Source organism: Macrosteles quadrilineatus, unplaced genomic scaffold (assembly GCF_028750875.1).
Source record: "Macrosteles quadrilineatus isolate MER2022 unplaced genomic scaffold, UCM_ALF_1.0 Scaffold_6__1_contigs__length_79288215, whole genome shotgun sequence".
Classification (NCBI taxonomy): Eukaryota; Metazoa; Arthropoda; class Insecta; order Hemiptera; family Cicadellidae; genus Macrosteles; species Macrosteles quadrilineatus.
The window spans coordinates 45,067,839-45,081,253 of record NW_026542599.1 but is presented as its reverse complement, the minus strand read 5'-3'; the positions used below and the strand labels follow the sequence as shown (position 1 = coordinate 45,081,253).

At 32.9% G+C, this 13,415-nt stretch overlaps 1 protein-coding gene across 1 annotated transcript in view; it reads left to right on the top strand.

Moving 5' to 3' along the window:
- The first annotated feature begins 717 nt into the window (after nt 1-717).
- Nucleotides 718-13,415, top strand: part of LOC128996722 (zwei Ig domain protein zig-8-like) — a 105,388-nt gene continuing 92,690 nt past the window's right edge. Inside the window, exon 1 of the mRNA XM_054422168.1 lies at nt 718-1,042. Within this exon, the coding sequence (XP_054278143.1) occupies nt 973-1,042 (70 nt within the window). The 5' untranslated portion in view covers nt 718-972. The remainder of the gene's footprint in view (nt 1,043-13,415) is intronic.

Below are 13,415 nucleotides of genomic sequence, written 5' to 3'. Positions count from 1 at the left end.
ACTTCCTTTTCTCCTGTTTCAATTACAACTAAAGGTGTACAGTAACTTAAGGGATGGGAGATTTAAAATTATAGAAAGTAACATAAGAAATAGATTGTTATGAATAAATAATAAACGTTGTGAAATTACGTTATGTATATTGTACAATACATAAACTGTAGAGACATTTGCATCAATGTCTTCATAAAATTATTTTAACGTTGTAATTTATGATCTAACTGCAATACTCAACTGAATGTCGTAAGGTGTTTAACCAGAACAATCCAACCCCAATTTAAACCAAACCATAGCCTATGATTATTTTGTGAACTTATATTAAGGTATTCTTTATTAGTTTAGATTGCGTATAAAGTCTACAGTTGTTGTTTAACGTTAAACTGTAAGCATTACTACAGCACAGTAAACACAATAGTTTCAACACCTGGACAGTCGTGCTATAAGACCCAGTCCGAAGTAATATTTAAAACAGTTCCTAACTAGAACTTGGCGTCCTAGATGATGATGGAACATAAATATATATATATAACAGCCGTTCAACTTATAACTCTTAAATGTATTTATCCGGAATCGTACAGAGCTAACCTCCAGGTCCAGACCTCAGCCAGACAGGCCAGGACGGAATGCAGGAATCAGCTGAGAGGGACGCAGACTCCCCCAAAGATGTCGTGCGTCTGCGCCGACCCGGCCACCACACCTAGGCCATACGCGGCATAGCGCTCCTCGCGACAACATACAGCTGTCTAGATAGCGCCGGTAGAATCTAGAAACGATTATCTAGTGTCTATAGCGACATAGCATCTGTATCTACTCACCCCTTAGTCTTCATTGGACCATTTCGTTATCAAGAAAACTTACTGCGGAAATCTGTGGATTTTACAGTGCGTGGACGTTACCATGAAGATATCTAAGACTTGAATGCCGGTGTGCGAGTGTGTTTTACTTTTGTGTTAGTGTTGTGATGTGTAAGTAACAATGAGGATTACCCCGGTTATAGTTGGACGCTGGTGTGGATATGCCGCGGTCTTACTCATCTGCATGCCAGGTATGGTTTGGTTATTTTTTTATTGAAATGTGTGTTTATAGATAAAATAATAAAATCTACATGGCTAAATTTAAATAGTTGGTGTTTCAAAACTTGTCTGGTCTTTTTTCGTTAAATTTATTCGTGGTAATTGAGTTTCTTAAAATACAAAATATTGTATGTATTTATCACGGTTATTGGAAAGAACAATATAGATGCTTTAAGTGGAATATTCGGATTTAGGACTAATCTTTATGATAAATGAATATAATTAGTAAAATACCATACTAAACTGAAGTACTTTAAAACACCTCTCTATTGTAACTTAGTTTCCTTGAAACTAGATAGAAACCATGGAAAATGAAAGTCTGTACAATTACTGTTTGAATAACACAGCCAATTACGTTTCTGCTGTCAAATCAAATTATTAAAAACTAAATTTCACTAAGGGTATTTATTAAACTAATACATTGGTTCAAGGAAATAACTGCAAACCGTTGCTTCCATGCTTGTACAACCTGTTTTACTAACTGTTTATAAAATGGATCTATAGGAAAATCTATTTTATCTTAGTAGTTTAGTAAATAAGAACTAATTAATTTTTAGTGACAGAAACATTGCCTCAAAATTAGAAGTTATTCAAATTAAAATAGTTGGTTAACTATTTATATAATCAAAAAACGTATCAAACTTCAAAATACGTATCAAACTTCAGAATACATATCAAAAAAAGTGTAAGAATGTTTGTCTAAAATTAGTTTATCTAGGAAACATCCAAAAGATTATAATCCACATCTATCCCCTCTAATGTAGAAAGAATGCATATTTTTTTGAATATAGTTGAACTATTTAATTAGTTTACACACAGGTTTAAATTAATGGAAATATAACTTAACCTAGGAACATATATTTGTTTCATTACAAGAGTAATTGGTTTACTTTCACCACAACTAAAAAGAAGAGTTTCTCGTAAAATTTTTAAATTATAAAATGCATCGTACGAACAAAATACAAAACCAATTATCTATAACAATTAGTTTATTTACTTAGATGGTACCATTAAATATCCAGCACCCTATATTTCATTCTGCAGAAATCAATTATAAGCTTAGAATATGAAACCAAAACGCTAAGCTCATTGTAAATCCACGAAAATTAATGGAATATTAAATAACGAATTTTCTACATGGTTTTGATTACATAACGAAAAACAAATTTATAAACTCCTCAGTAAATTTTGATCTCTAGCCAACATGGTTTAAACATTTTAAGGTTTACAATGTGTAACGTGACAACGGAACCCCACACTTAGATTTCATGTTTTTAAATAGTTTTAGAGTTTTAATCTTAGTTGTTAAATTTTCCTTTTTTCTAAGGAAACTTGCTCATGAAAAAAATCTACGAAAACAACGAAAATCATCAGTTTATTTTTGTCAAAAGTATGTACACAAGAAATAGAGGTTTTCTCCGAGCTATTTCACCACTATTGGTCCAGCTATTGTGTGACGTGTTTACTTCTGCCAGCGTCTCTCAGACTCCAATGCTATTTATTCACCAGATTTGTGATCAATACACTCCGCCAGGGTCTCGTCAGCACGCTGATTTGTGCTGCACGGTGCATATATTGAGCATATGCTGATTTTTACTGCATGAGGCATATAATGAGCATATGCTGATTTGTGCTGCACGGTTCATATTTTGGGCATATGATGATTTCTGCTGCACGGTGCATATATTGAGCATATGATAATTTTTGCTGCACGGTCATATATTGAGCATATGATGATTTGTACTGCACTGTGCATTTATTGAGCATATGATGATTTGTGCTGCTTAGTGCATTTATTGAGCATATGATGATTTAAGCTGCACTGTTCATATATTGAGCATATGATGATTTGTGCTGCACTGTGCATTTATTGAGCACTTGATGATTTGTGCTGCTTGGTGCATTTATTGAGCATATGATGATTTGTGCTGCACTGTGCATTTATTAATAATATAATGATTTGTGCTACATGGGTCATATATTGAGCTTATGCTGATTTGTGCTGCACGGTGCATATATTGAGACTATGCTGATTTGTGCTGCACGGTTCATATATTGTGCATATGCTGATTTCTGCTGCACGGTTCATATATTGAGCATATGCTGATTTGTGCTGAACGGTTCCTAAATTGAGCATATGATGATTTGTGCTTCACGGTCATATATTAAGCATATGACGATTTGTGCTGCACGGTTCATGTATATGAACCACGCACTTAAATATACAACAGCGTTTATATTATTTAAACATAGCATATGCTGATTTGTGCTGCACGGTTCCTATATTAATATACGGTTCTTGGCACGTACGTGTATAAAATATATACGTCAATGGAATGAGAGCATAACTAATTAGCCAGATCACAGTAATTAGAAGTTTTTGAGATTATACACCTCTTGTAAATATATCTATGCTATAAACACCTAATGATAGCATTTATAAACACCTATGCTAGTATTTAAAATAAAAAATACTATAATCTACAAGCATTCCAAACATCGTCGACTATTTTAATATGATCTTTCCAAATTATATATATGGTATTTAGTATGTTAAAGACTGGAAGTACAAAAAAATAAAGAGTAAAGTATAGTACAACAAAAAATGCAGCTTTGTAGCTTCAGTAAGAAAATATTCTTGTTATCAATCGTGTATATCTACGTGACCTAAATTTACAGTAAACAACTACCGTGCAAACAATTACACCTAGGCTATCATTTCCTTTTTTTTACCTGTGCAGATAAAGGTGACCTTCCCGATGAAAGAACTACTGAAAAGCAACAATACATATATAAAATTGAGCATGCTGTTCGAGAATGACACAGTCAATAACAATACGAGTACACATTTACCATAAAATATATTTAACAACCTTTTTCCAACACCTAGATGAAAAATTCAAAGATTAGATGGTCATTCAAACATTCTATTAAATTCGTACCCATATCCGTGTAAAATAAATGAATTTGAAATATCTGTCATCTAAGATAGGAATAGTAAACGATGTCAGAACAAAGTGTATCTAGGTAAAAGAAATTGTTGGTTGACAGTATTATTTGAAAGGTTTGGCGCCGGTTGACTGGTCAACAACGATTGACAGAAACCGTTTGACAACCATTTGAGATATTTCTTTGACATTCTTTCCTCCTCGTCTATCTGAACACTAGACAAGGCTTCAAACTGAAGTGGTTATTTTTACGGGATCCTCTTGAATGTGTATTAGTGCATTTTAACTTTAAGATAGCCTACTGCAAGATGTATTCGTATTTTGTTTCTTCATCATAGTTAATATAATTTATGTATTTCTATCTACTATATTTATCTGGGTTTGGACAAAACAACACCCAAAGAGGTGTTTCTGTTAGAGAATTTAAAACGTTCATCACTGTATATTTTTCTTATGGTTTTTTATTTATTATTCATTATAAAATATCATGGGATCTCATATACCTAGTAGAACCTAGACAGGACATTAGATGCTCGAAAATATGTTTCTTCATATTGTTTTACTATGTGATGGTATCAGGTACTTGCATTTTTGATGTATTCCATACAGTTAATATCCTATTCACTAAGTCTATCTTAACTTAAACAAAGTAAGTTTTTTGTAAGATTCTTAGAAATTTTTGATCCACGCATTTTAAATTTAACATAAAATAAAGGTAGACCCAATAATTAGCGTGTATTAATATAGAAAACTATGACGGAAAACTGATGAAATTAACGTCCTGATTAGAACAGAAAATTAATTTTGTGATGTATACGCTTTCACTTCTACCTAATAATGTTTAAAAGTTACTCAAATTTTGTATTTACTCAAAGTAGTTTTTCTTACGTATTTCATGATCAATATAACCTCTATGGCCAATATACGTCTAAAATAGTAAAGAAGACAATATTGCACCTGAACGCTTATGTTATCAATTAAATATTGGGATAGTGTTAAAGAGAAAACATTGCTTATGAATCTACCAAAAATAAGTTTCATTCCTCCATGAAATTATTTTAAATTTAGCTAATCCATGGTTAGTGGAAAATGAAACAAAATAGTTAGCTGTTTTTAAATTCGTGATATATAACTAGTATTAATAAAAGTGTTTGAAAAAAACTTAGTTGCTTAATAAACTTATTTGCTTTAAGATCTCAAAATTAATATAAACTTTTTAATAACTTTTTTAAAATAATGTCTAAAGCCAATTTTTGGTTTTGTTTTTAATTTACTTTTTTCTTGAACATTACTTTAACTAATAATTCAAGTGGTCTGTAATATAACATCCGTGATCTTGCTGCTTCAGGAAATACATAGCCTTTAGTACGTATAGTGTGTACTATTCTTATTATTTTTAAGCTATATAGGGGTAAGGGAGGTTAAGTGTACGCACTTAGTGCATTTTTTGCTGTAAATGACCAAGTATAAGGTATATGAAACTCAAATTTTCACACAATATGCTTTAGTTATTACCTATCAAAAGTACAAAGTTTTGTACATTTATATAAAAATATAAGTTAATAAAAAATTATTTAGAAAAAAATGCCATTTGCGTACTCTTGGGCTCCCGGGAGGGTAAGAGTACGCGGATGATGGGCTAAGAGTACGCACTAGCAGTGATCACACACAAATGGTCCGCTGCCTTCATAAGCAGAGCAAGTCTCATGCCACCACACATTTCAGATTCCACACTGGATCCAGTCTTCAACAAAAGATTCTCCGCATCCACCGCAGACGGTGACGTCTTCTTGAGAACTCCTGTCTTGGGAAGTTCCCGGTTGGGCTGAACTTAAGCATGGTTGATCAAGGCGTAGGATTTTTTTGGGAATAACGTCTGAAGGTTCTTTTTTGATAACCTTGTTCTGCTTAATAGGTGTGCTTTTCTCAATTTTTATATTAACTCCCTTTTTCTTTAGGCTCGCAGGGTTATTTTTAACTTTTTCTGTTTGAAATCCTTTAAAAAGGCTTTTTTTCGCAACCTTATTAGCTTTAATTCTTTCAATTTTTTCCAATTTCTCTTTCTCTAGGTTTAGTTTGACCTTTTCCTTGTTCTCTAACTTAGCTTTAAAAGGTGAAGAAGTAATTATTTCTGATTTTTGAGATGGGCGTTTGCCTTTCTGATCTGGCATGACCTCTCGTTTTGGCAAAGGAAGTAACAAATGAATGGACTTTTTTATAGTTGAACTTTGAGTCGAACTTTTGATTATCTGTGCCTCAGGTACAAGTTCCAGTGGGTCTGCAGCTTGCTGTCCCTCAGGTGACTCGATATCCAATGGTAGGGCTAAGTCTTTGTCTGGATTACTGGCATCAGTCACTTGGTCTTGGAGGTTTGCTGTCTCATCTTCATTTTGGCTTTGAGGTTGTTCAGTGACAAGGGATGGGGCAAAAAGGTCACCATCAATGATGTCTGGATTAAAGGGTTCGATACCAGTAACTTTAAATCCTTTTTCAGCGAGCTTTATCTTGGCTGTTGCTGAATAAGCTTCTTTGAAAATGCCAGCTACATCTCTCAACTTTATCACTTCACCAGGATGTTGAACAAGCCATTTTTCCGCTTCAGTTGAAAATGCTGATTTGAGTGGGCCATAGAAACACTTATCGAGAGGTTGGATGATGTGGCTTGCATGAGGTGGAAGAGTCAAAAATGTGACATTGTTCTCTCGGCAGTACAAAATTGCCTGAAGGGAACAGTGTGTAGAGTGATTGTCAGCGATGAGTAAAACAGGGTCATCAGCAGATGGTTTTGTATGCTGCACAAAATGTTTCAGCCAATCAAGAAATAGATCGGAGTTCATATATCCAGTGTCCGTCACAAGTCTCAAAGTTCCAGGAGGAGCATCTGTGAAAAGAGAAGGATTCATTCTTTTTCTTGGAAAAATTAGTGCAGGAGGCACAAAAACTCCAGTTGCACTCATGCAGCACACTGCTGTGACTGTTATTCCCCGCTCAGCACTTGCAATTTTGCAAACTGTTTTTTTACCTTTAGGCGTCAATACCTTTGGAGTCCTACTAGGGACTGTCGACAACCCTGTCTCATCAACATTAAATTTCCTGTGAGCAGGAAACTTTTTTTGAATGCAACATTCTTTCAAATTATCATAAAACCTAGACACCTGAACTCTATTGAAACCAATTGCCCTAGCCATACTACAATTTTCAGGTGCCCTAACAGAGAGGTTGTTTCTTTTACAAAAAGATTTTAGCCAATCTTTGCCAGCCATTTTTTTTTCTTGATTGAACCGTTCAGAAACACCATTCATTTGAGCGTAGTCAAAAGCAACTTTCATTATGTGTTTCCTAGTCAATCCATAAAATCTTGAGTCAAGGTCCCTGCAATGTTGAGCTAGCTCACGCTCCATCTCATCAGTCAAGGCCTTCTTGTATCTCCCAAGTGACTCTGCTACTGTCCCCTGCAACAAGCACACAGTTTAGCCTAAGCTATAGATATTAATTAGTGATCCGTACAGATGTCACAAAAGTGATAAAATCCACAAACAATGTCTGTAAAAACGACAGGGTAGCGCAAACAGGTCCCTCCGCAAAAAAAAAAAAACATTGTTGACTGGGCCAGTATGAGCGATGTTCACAAACTTTCTGATTATAGCACCTTTATACCATCTAGTACAGTAGCTTATAAGTAATAGTGGCAAGGACTTTGGCTGAAGAAAAATAGCTAATAACTTACAGTTTTCAGCCTTTTTCGCAAAGTGCACTCGTTGATCCCCAACTCTCGAGCTACTTCCCTCTTGCTCTTCCCAGCTTCTAGTTTTCGTTTAGCTTCTTCCAAGGTCTCAGCGGTTAAAAGTACTCTGTCGGTTTTTCTTTTGTATGGAGCCATTTTAAAGAAAACAGTGAATCTGAAAAAAAGAAAATGTTACTAATTTATTGCTAAATAACGAAATTGAACAGATTGACAATTTGAGTTAATTGATCTCCAAACAAGAGCAGATTGATTTTTTTATGTAGCAATCGCCGACAGGGAGGATAAGAGTACGCAGTGCTGCGTACTCTTAGCCTCCCAGACCATATTTAAAAAAAATGTCACTAGGTGCCAGCACCTGTCAGCAACTGACTCAAAACTTACATCGTTCGATTCCTAATTAGCTATTCTAAGCTACTATGTGGGACAAAGGAATCTACAAGCTATAATCAGGTCACAAAATCATAAGTTCTGTGTTCAAAATATTACATGCCAAAGTATAAAAACTGCATTTTACCTTGTCAAATCCAAACGAAGACGAGCTGAAGTTCGGCGTGATGGCGGCTTCCTTCTTCGTTGGTGGCACACTGAACTAGCACAAAACTAATTCCCTGCAGTGCTGCCAACTGACCAAAAAATCCCTGCGTACTCTTACCCGACCGCGTACTCTTACCCTCCCTTACCCCAAGGCAAAATAGCATTTATGTGATTATTTAAACTGTTGGCCGAATTTAATTATTTGTTAAAGTCTTCTCAAAATTGACTTAGAAGGCTAGGCTGTTCACCCTTAAAAACTTTGTAATTTTTTGGTTAACTTATAATTTTCATTAACGTATTTTTTTATCAAAGGAATGACCAACATTCTAAAATAATATTGGTAGTGTGATGCTGGTTAGGAAAAGCTATTTTACGAGAAGATCCGGTCGGGATTGGTAACGTAGATTTCCAAGACCTTATCGTAATTGAATTGAATCTGAAATTGCATGATATTTCATTTATGAGGTGAACACATTGACAGTTTGACATGTATTGCATTATCATATTCATGATTGACATATCGATGCATTCACCTCTATCAATTGATATGGTGTAATAAATCGAACATTAAACTGTTGATCAGATACATTTATGAAAGATTTTTTTCATAAAAAACAAATAGTATAAATAATTTAACAGAAACGATACAGGTTACCTTGTATAACAAATACAATTTGGGTCTGGTTTCTAGATAAGGGTTACAATAAAGTATAAATCGTAAACACCCCTTTAAAATCGGGCAATTTATTTTGGGAATCTGTTTAGTTTCTTTTTAGCGAATTTCCCTATAGGGAAGTAGCTATTACCGTAGGTCTCATGGTAAGACCTAAGCCCGGGACCAATTTACTTTTTCATTTTGATGTCCCCAGAGGCCAAAAACACCATTCGTTCAAATTTTTATATATCTATATATAGATATATATATATATATGTGTCCATCCGCACGATAACTTGAGTAATGTTTGTCCGATTTTGATAAAATTTGGTTTGAAGGTGTAAGGCGGGATAAACTTGAATGAGTTCGCGAACCAGCATGATCGGACTATGGGAACGGGGGTTTATGGGGGGTTTTATGGGGTAAAAATAGGTTTTTCCCATTTTTTACCCTAAAAACACGAAATTTCACAATTTCTTTTTAAACCATTTTGTAGAGCTTAAAAAAAACAAATAATTTAGTATATTGAAGCGTTATTATGCGCCTATTTGTTATGGAGAAAATTCAAAAAAATTGTAATTTTGAAATTCCCATGTTATTCTTATGGAGAATAAGTCAACTGTTGTAGTTTGCTTGTTTATGAACATATTTTGATCGATTTTGGAAAATACTTTTATTTCTTACTAAACTATTATCAATTAAAAAAACAAATCTTTTTTATCCTCCCTGTTGCAGCAAACCTAAGTACTCGTTAAACTTATTCTATTTAAATAGGAAATAAATGTGCTATTTTTATGGAGGCATTTTAGTTTAAATCCAATCAGGTTAATGGAAATTCGCTTAGTCTGCAGGTTTGCTGCGGCGGGGGTATTTTCTAATGTAATACACAATTTCATTCCTAATCCACACAATAATCAATAACCAGTAACCATCTTAGGTTAGAACCTATGTCAGTGGATGTTATAATCTTAGTAGCTAACTTAACCGAAGAGGTTGTTAGTCCAGTCACTTATTGTGAATTGGTTTGATTATATTAGTGTAAGTTTTACTCAAATAACCCTCTTTGACACAAAAAAACAACAACAGAAAAGAGTAAACCCCTAATATAACTAAATAATCTATAAAAATCACTTCGATAATAAAAATACTAGTTTCATAAATGTATACGTTTAAGAATTTTCAAAAATTAATAAATATGGCCACAGCTGCCTAAAAGTATGCTTTTGAAGTGGTTTTGGTATTTAATAGAAATGCAGTAAGTCTTATAGGCACAAGATATCAAATAAAAGTGTTTAAAGGGGGTTAGATGAGGTTTGGGCGATATTATGTCTTATAGGCCTATCTTATTCTTAATGTTACTTTTCTATCTAATATTTTAAAACCTCATTTACAATAGTTTTATAAAATAAAAGTAACATGTTATACATATTTCTCAAAGAAGTACAGTAAGCTGCGCCATACTAATTTTAAACGTATCATCGCATTATAGATATTTATGAGCAGGCGTTGCTTCCACGTACTGTTTAACGCATAAAATATCCTGCGTACCTGGTAAATGTATTCTTAGCATAATTTATATGATTTTTGTAGTTTATCTTTGATTCTAAGTGCAAACCTATATATTTAATTTCGTCTACTCGACCAATGACTCGATCAGTTAACTTGACGGTATTTTACAACCGAATAAACTTACATTAGTTAAAACATAAAAACATTACGTATATAGTAGTCCAGCTTATTGTCATAAAGTTGTTAGTAAACCATAAACGAAGAACATTTACGTAGTCTTTACGTAATACTGAATTTATAAATTAAAATTTTAAATGGAACAAAAATTTTAAATTAATCAGAAAAAAAATACTTAATTGATTCGTAAAAAGTTATTACAGATGTACTTCATATTTATAAGTAAAATAGACGAGAGAGAACTGATTCCTGTGGGATTCAGGCCGTTTGCTGGTGTTAATTGGCTATGTCCAGAGAGATAAGAAGTAAACCACTGACACATCTATTATCTCAGCGTCATGAAGTATAGCAAACAAAATAACATGACCTACAGTAGCAAATCCTTTTATAATGTTGAAAATACCAGCACTATTTTCAACTTCATTTATTCCATTGTATACTCAGTTAATAAAACATAATAACGCCGGGTTAGTGAAACGTTTTTTTTCCGAAACACAAATTGCAAACCATCAACTTTTTTCCAATCAATCAAGAGTTAACTCATCCTTATTCAATAAAACAACGAGAACTTTGTTTTTTCCGATTAGGAAAGACGAAATATTGTACGAGGCGTGTTAGGTATAATGGGATAGCTATAAAGCAGACATCGTTGAAGTTGTGTAACAATATAACCTTCTACTGTACGTGCATACTGAAAGCCTACTTGTCATCGATTTGTCAGAATGATAATGCAACTAAGAAATTACAATAATGCGATTGAAACATGTGGGCTTTTTATCCAACGTTTTACTACAAAAAAATTGCCGTTTTGTTTTATCTGACCAAATTATACACTTTACAAATATGAATTTAAAAGAGTCAAACATGTAAATCTCAATTTTACTAATATTTTTCACAGCGTATGAAAATTAAAAAAAAGGCAATAAACTTCACATTCTGTACGTGGCTCATTTGATTGAATGTAGCTTTTATTCATGAATCATTTACAGTTTTTGGATTTTGATTGCCTGACTATTTATGGAAGTCTATGTTTGTAGATGTCAGAGTATGTATAGTATCAATACTGTAGTAATTAAATAGAAAAACAAATAAACATAATGTTGTATAAAATCTGTGTAAAGCAATAGGATTTTTAGATCATCATAAGTCCACACGAAATGGTATCAGCCTTAAAGTAAAGATTTACTTTTCGGTACAGAACAAAGACTTCCCATACTATTTTGTTGGGTTTGTTTGTTTGAGTTTTTGGCCGAACCAATCTCAACACATAAAGGCACCGGTCCACCCAGTTGGGTTAATTCGTTCTCAACTCAAAATTGTTGTAAATCATAAACAATTTTTAATTTACCAAATATACCATAAAATAGCTTCTTAATACTCCCACAATAAAAAATAACGTATTTTCTTGAGAGATGTTTTATATATTTGTTGTGACTGTATGAGTTACTCTCTACTATGACTTATGAAACTTGGCAGTAGTAAATCTATAAACAAGAGATCTATATTGAGAATTAATTTAAAACTTTACCATGAACCCTTTTACTTTGTGGGCTGTAAGGTAGTACAATATAGGCACTTTTATAATTTCTTGTATACGTATTTTTTTTATAGCATCGTTAAAATTATATACATAACATGGTTTACGATACTTTTTTATCATTTAACGGCAAAAGGTACTCATAGAAGACTTAAATAAAAAAAAATGTTTGTTGGAAAGTAAAACAACATTTTACTTCAGTAAATATTTTAATAATCTTAACCAGATTGAGATGGTATGTAATTAAATTCATAATAGCACTGTAAATTGAAAGTTTTTTTTGTGACCAAGATTTCTTTAACATACAAAATGCTTTTGGCTTATGGTAATCCATGTTAAACTATTGATTTACAAACTCAAGTAAATCTTTTAAACTCTAAATATTTTCTTCAGGAATTATTAAATTGAGCCTACATTCTAAATAAATCTAAATCTTCTAAATCGTTGCTATTTTATTTTGTCACCTGAATGCTTACGTGTTCCATGTGTCCAGATTCTATTTCTTATCGAGGTTGATTATCTTCAAATGAATTAACAAGAAAAACATTTAGTACTGCCATTGACTCCAAGATTTTAGTTGAAACTGTTTAGTTGATATGCTAAATTATCCCACATCACATAAATGCAGATATTATCACCAACTCATAGAAGTATTCATTATCCATGCTAGGGTAGTTTGATAAAAATTCTTAAAACCAACTAGACCTTGACAATTGTTAAGTTACCCCAGAAAACACATAAATAATACTTATTTTAATTATATTATCACTATCATAAGTTAAAAAGGGTAAAATGATGAACTATTTGTTTTTACTAAGCCATGTAACTGTTGATAAATTAATATTTTAACCCCATAACTGGATTGTGCACATAGATCGATAAGGGTCTAAATTTAATAAATAAAAGACATTTCAAACTTTGATCCTGGGAATATAAAATATGCTGAATACATTTTTATCCAGAGATTTTGAACTTTGTTACTCACATTATTTGAAAAACGGAAGATATACAATATGTGAATTAAAATGTTGAGAGTTTCCTTATTCAGTAGCCAACAAAAGTCAGAAGACTTTACTAGAAACACGTACATTTGAAACGCTCAGATACATAAAACCAAATCCGTCTTAATCTTCTTAGTTCCTACCACTCCGAGCGAGAACTCTATTCTGTTCCAAACAAAACATAGCTTGAGACAACAATGTGTTTTGAGATTATATTTTAACTAACACTACATGTTCTA